The sequence below is a fragment of the Phaenicophaeus curvirostris genome, chromosome 2, assembly GCF_032191515.1.
Source record: "Phaenicophaeus curvirostris isolate KB17595 chromosome 2, BPBGC_Pcur_1.0, whole genome shotgun sequence".
Lineage (NCBI taxonomy): Eukaryota > Metazoa > Chordata > Aves > Cuculiformes > Cuculidae > Phaenicophaeus > Phaenicophaeus curvirostris.
The window spans coordinates 127,161,288-127,167,287 of record NC_091393.1 but is presented as its reverse complement, the minus strand read 5'-3'; the positions used below and the strand labels follow the sequence as shown (position 1 = coordinate 127,167,287).

Genomic DNA, 6,000 nt, shown 5'->3' with positions numbered 1-6,000 from the left:
TCATAGAATAATTAATTTAAGCAAAAAAAGACCTCTAATCTCATCCAGTCCAACCATCAGACCAACACTACCATGCTCACTAAACCATGTCCCAAAATGCCACTTTTACAATTTTTTTTAACCCCTCCAGGGAAGGAGACTCTACCACTTTCCTGGGCACCAACTACTGCCTGCAGCCATCAAGTGCTAGTCCAAAGGATGATTCATCTGCACAAGGGTGCTCCTGACCATGCAAGAGCAGCTGCAGAGACAGGAGCTCACGGAGCAACCTGCACCTTCTGAGTTTTCTGTTATGGTTCTGTGTGGGACAGGAGAAATCTCTTGCAAGAGGAGTAGCTGAAGTTGCAAGCGTTGGTCGTTTTGTAGATGTTGCCTAACGGTCTCAAGAATGTTGTAGGTCTAACTCCAATCTCCTGATTTGCTACTGCAGCTGATATGAATTTTGCAGATTTACTCCAAATTTATGTCAGTCAAAATAACCACAGGTGAAACCAGGTTTCACATCTTAAAATGGGGTCACCTGCCTCCTTCTGTTCTCCTCAGCATCTCCCCGCTTTGTTCCCGCAATAAACAGGATGCTGTTCCCAGGTCTGACAACTCTAGACCTGGAGGTGGGAAAGTTTTCAGAGTAGACATGCTATGAAGCATCACACTGGAGAAGACTTTCATGCTCCCTGTGGAAATGGTGACTAAACCCAGCTCTGGTCACCGAAGATCATTCGTGGCAGGCACGAGTGGAGAACCAGGAGGGGATAACATTTTGGTGAGCTAAGCATTCCCGGTAAGTTTAACCTGATTTCAGAATTCTTCTTCAAATTTCTAAAGGGAAATAGCACTTCTAGGGCAAAGAATAACAACACCACACACAGCAGCCATACAGCCTCCCCAGAGCTTGCATTTATTGAAAGACAAACGACAAATCCTCGATGACCAGTACAATGGTTCGCTGAATCCAACGATGCGAGAAGCGATCAGCCCCAGATCCCTGGAGATCCATTCAGACACACTACAACCTACACACAGGAGAGAATATTTCAGGTTTTTCAGGCTTACAGTGGGGGGGAAAATTTTGCCACACAGAAATTCACTGAAAATTTGGAAAGTCATCTTTACCCCAGTTAAATCCTAAACTTACCATTTGCAGCAAGAATGCCGCAATCCGCACACCCCCAGGTATGCGTTGCCAAGAGGACACCTCCCAGGGGTGCAGAAAGTCCCACGATATCCACATCTTACGAAAGGGCTTGGAGGTAGTGCAAAGCCTAAAAAAAAAAAAAGCAGGAGACAGTTGTTTCTGGCAGGATTTTGCTTTTCACTGAGTTCATGGTCTCTGATACCACGCCAGAGCAGTGCCCAAAGTCATGACAATCTGAATTCAGCTCTCAGAGAAGAAGGTCTGTGGGCATGGGAGGTGACCATCTTCTAGCGTTCAGATGCAAGAACTGTGCCTCCAAGCCCAGGAATCCCATAGGATCTTGGATTTCAGGGATGGACACCAGGGACCTAATAGAAAACAGCAATGTGGACACTTACCTAGTCTTAGGTCACAATTAAGGAGAAATGCACCAGCTCAGCTGGGAAGCAGTCACTTCTAAAAGCAGAAAGATAAGGATTTCTGTGCATCCAGATTCCCATAGATCTAGCCTATTTCCCTTCCTATAAAGTCCACCCAGGTCTCAAACCAGGTCCTGGTGTCCAGCAGTCCATGTTCATGGTCACTGTAGAAGGATAAACTCAACAATGCGTGCATTTCCGTGTTAGTAAAAGCAGCACACCAGGCGTCGCCCACTGGATCTGAAGCCAAGCAGCTCTTATCCACATGGATAAATTTTCTTCCCCATTAAAACAGCTCATCTACATTCAAACCACCTTTGGGGAACGGCCACAAGCCTGTGCTATTCCCAGAACAGTGTCTGGGATCTGTCCATGAAAGCGATAGCTGCCAGGTGTCAAAACCACCGCAGGGTCAGACTGCGTGTCACATAGTGTGTCGCCTGCTGCTGTCTGGTTGGTTAATAGAGATGTAGCCCAGGATGCTGTGTTCTGGATGCACCCGATTGACTGCACATGGATCAATTGATTCCAGTTTCACAGCTCATCCGTGCAACCTCACCAAGTCCAGCATATCCAGAAGGTGGAGAGCTTGTTTCAGACCACGAACACTGCACATGCACGGCAGATCCAGCGCATCCCTGGTGTGCTGGAGTCATAGCATGTGAACGATGTGGTGCACACACACGGCGCAGTACCCAGAAAATCCCAAGCAGAAATACACGGGCGACGGGAAGGCTGAATAAAGCACTTTGGTCCCAAACTATTGGTCACAAGGGGCAGGGCAGAGATGATTGTGAGCAGTCTCAGCTCTGAGGAAAACTTTCTTCCAGGTAAATTTCTTGCTTTACCGTGCCTGGAAGAAAAAGTCCTACTGAAAACAACCCAAACACCCACTGTGGGTATCTGTACGGTAAATAAGGACATGAAACAACCATTCTGGTCCAGACCAAAGGAACACTTTGCCCAGTGTCCTGCCTATGAGAACTGCCATATATAGAGGCCCAGGTAAGAATAAGATCAGGCAAGCGCTTCTCCCATTGTCCTGGTCTTCTGCAATTCATCACAGTCTTCTCCCATCCTTTCTCTCCCGGAGGGCACATTCCATCCTGTTCTCACAGAATTCAGTCTCAGATCTTCATTAACACTTGTTTGCGTGCAGTGCCCTTCACTGCAATCGTGCCATTTTCAGAGACAGTGTTTGAACAGAGTCCCCTTTCCTTGACAACAGGTGGATTTGGGATTCCAGGCGCCTCTGCATCTCCCCAGCAGGCACCGCCGTACACCACCGCTGATGGCTGCACAGGCTTCTCCACCAAGCAGGAGCTACCAGCAGTATTTCAGTCTTAACTCGTCATCTTCTGCCTCCCTACCCCAAGGACAAGGTTCTGAAGCAAAAGCTATTTGGAGAGTATGGGATCAGATTCCTTTTTTTCTGTGTGGCTTAGGAATATTTGATTATGAGTGGGGTAGGGCGATTGATGTGGGGTGAGGCAGAGACAAAGTGATTTAAGTGCAAGAGCCAGCAAGCTTTAAGGGGGAAAATGCTGGTGCTATATTGACATTTTGGGGTTGCCACTAGGCTTTCAACAAGGACTGGATTTTCAGAGGCGTAGCAGAGGCACGAAACTGATGGTTGGAGTGTTTGCCTGCCAATCTCACTTATCATCTGTAATCTGCTAACAAGTTTTGATGCGATGTGTGAAGTTGCTCTGCAGGAGGCATCTTGTCCGCTCCCTGAACAGGACAGGGGACCTTCATGAGACACCAGTATCTGCTTCTATATCCCCTTATTTGTATTTACACCTTACCTGCAGCTCCATGAAGCACCACCAAGAGGAGAGCACAAAGAAAGGAAAGGATTTTCATGGCAGAAGGTGGCCTGGAACTCCCGTCACTACAGAGAAATGACACCAAGACATTAATAAGAGGGTTGTTCCCTCCAAAAACACAGGGCTGAGAAGTGCCATGTAGAAATGCTCCTCAAGACCAAGTGTTGTCTAGAAGAGGTATGCCACACCATCCTTGTCATAATGTCCATTGTCCTATGGGTTCCTTGGAGCATACTTAGGACTGTGGCACTGGATGAAACTTCTGTGCAGAAAAATACAATTTTAAATTCCCTTTTAATTACTGTATTCGTCATATTTATCCTAGATTGCTTGATACATTGCAATTAATTCAATTTACCTTATTGAAATTAAAGTTGTGAATTCAGAAATAAAAATAAGACAATTTTTTATATATTGGTACAAAAGAAAAGGCAAGTTTGTCAAGCTTTTCTAATAAAAAAAAGGCAGAAAAATTTCTGTCATGGATAAGTTAAAATCCAGCTTCTCCCTGTTCCTGCTTAAAGGCTGTGGCTTTTCCTTCATTTCAAGCATTACATGATTTCCAGGAGAAATTTCTGAGAATTTGAGTTTCCTCTCAGCTCTCTTCCCACAACCAACAAATCTCCTTCTCCCTTATCCAGGTATGAAATTGCTGGAACTGACTCCTTATAGGCTGAAGTCACTGCACGGTTCAGGCTGTAACAGCGAAATGCCGCTGCATGTGACAGATGTAAATTCTCCAGCCTGTTTGAAAGGGCAGAACATTTTAAGAGAGGCTGAATAATGAGAAAATTTTGGTCGTTACCGGGTAAGAGGAGGCTCTAGGTTTGACCAGTCCTTGGATTGGTGTCAGCTACCCAGATGAATGAGTGGAGCTCAGCTTTATGTGTTTCTGGAGGATGGTGAAGGATGATTTCTCTTCCCAGCCTTCTGGTGCCCAGTCAGACGATCCCCGTGGCTTTGGGGAGCATCGGGGAGGTCCAACGAATCCTTTCCGTTACCATCCTCCTATGAGGCACCGTGGTATTGCATTCAAAATATTGCAGCATTGCTTTGGGAAATGTGCTGAGCTGCGTGAAAGCTGCCCTGGGCCACCTCCGTTTGTGCAACGCCTTTAGCCATAGCAGCTTGCTCAAGGTTTCTGTGCCATCCATCCTGCACGGCCAGCTAAGGCGTGGGGGCAGCTACTCTCCACCACGACAGAACCAGCCATACAGGCTGCGTGCCCCTGGATGGTCATTCTGTATAACTGATTTGAAATCTGGTGTTGTGTGATGGCATCCATCAGGGAAATGGTGCAAAGTGGGGCCTGGTGGGACGTCCACAGAGCAGGTATCTTGCAGAGCTATACCCCTCATTCACAAGTTTTGGTCCCTGTGACATGGAAGAAAATCATGACCCTGAAGCTATCGTGAAGCTGCTTGGTTCAGGTAGGCTTCACGGTTAGCACGAGCAGTGCCAGCTGTTATTACACAATTTAACTGCTCTTCGAGACAGAATGATTTGCAACTTGATGGTCATATATCTGCTTGGGGGCTAACCTGCACCAGCTTTATCTCCAGGCCAAAAGACAGAGTCTAGCCTTGTCCAAACTGTTTCACAGCCTCCAGCATGGATTGGCTTCACCTAAATTGCCTGCCCGGAGCAGCCCCTGGCTGCTGACAGCTTTCAGACTGCATCTGGAAACTGCAGGAACTGTGCAAGAGCAAGCACCTCAGACTAGAGAAAAGAAGACTCCAGGGAGACCGTACAGCAGCCTCCAGTATGGAAAAGGGCTCCAGGAAAGCTGGAGAGGGGCTTTTGAACAGCGAGTGCAGGGATAGGATGAGGGGGGATGGTTTTAAGCTAAAAGAGGGGAGACTGAGATGAGATCTTAGGAAGAAATGTTTGGCTGTGAGGGTGGGGAGGCCCTGGCCCAGGCTGCCCAGAGGAGGGGTGGCTGCCCCATCCCTGGAGGGGTTCAAGGCCAGGTTGGATGGGGCTTGGAGCCCCTGATCCAGTGGGAGATGTCTCTGCCCGTGGCAGGGGGTTTAGATGGTCTTTGAGGTCTCTTCCAACCCAAACCATTCTGTGATTCTATGATTCCATGACTCCATGATTGAGCTGCGGAATGATTAATGAATCACAGAATGATTTATGAGCTGTCATTAAGATTACATAACTTCTGCTGTTTCAAGAGAAAAATTGGAAAGTTCTCTCTATTTTATTTAAGAGCATGACACAGATATGCAGTAGGGAATTGTAGGGGAAAAAAGCTGGAAAGTAAAACAGAAATTTGATGGTCATGAGTAAAAAAGGAAAAAGGTAAAGGTGGTTTGGGATTTTTTTTAACCTTTATGTCAAAACTTTTGGCACAGATGACCTGCACTGTATGTAAGACATGTTAATCCACAGCTACTTATAAAAATAATTACTGGAACAACCCCAATGATGTGTTATATTAAGTCTTCTGTTTCTTTTTCCTTCATGCTGGTTTTCCAGTCCCCTTCCTCTTTGGTATGAGCCCTGGTCAGCTTGGACAAGAAAGTGATGCTGGGTGAAGTTGTCAGATCTGGGCAGAAGTTTTCATTTATTCTTCTGTAGCTTCTGCTGCTGTTGTTCTACCTTCTTGAGGAGA

The 6,000-nt window shown here is 46.5% G+C and overlaps 1 protein-coding gene across 1 annotated transcript; it reads right to left on the bottom strand.

Annotated features, from left to right (window-relative positions):
• Nucleotides 1-1,131: 1,131 nt before the first annotated feature.
• On the bottom strand, nt 1,132-4,405 carry LOC138717575 (gallinacin-4-like). Its single transcript, XM_069851093.1, has 3 exons — nt 4,189-4,405; nt 3,363-3,448; nt 1,132-1,262 (listed from the first exon to the last, which is right to left on the bottom strand). The coding sequence occupies exons 2-3, from the start codon at nt 3,418-3,420 to the stop codon at nt 1,132-1,134; spliced, it is 189 nt and encodes a 62-aa protein (XP_069707194.1). The 5' UTR covers nt 3,421-3,448; nt 4,189-4,405.
• Nucleotides 4,406-6,000: the final 1,595 nt, after the last annotated feature.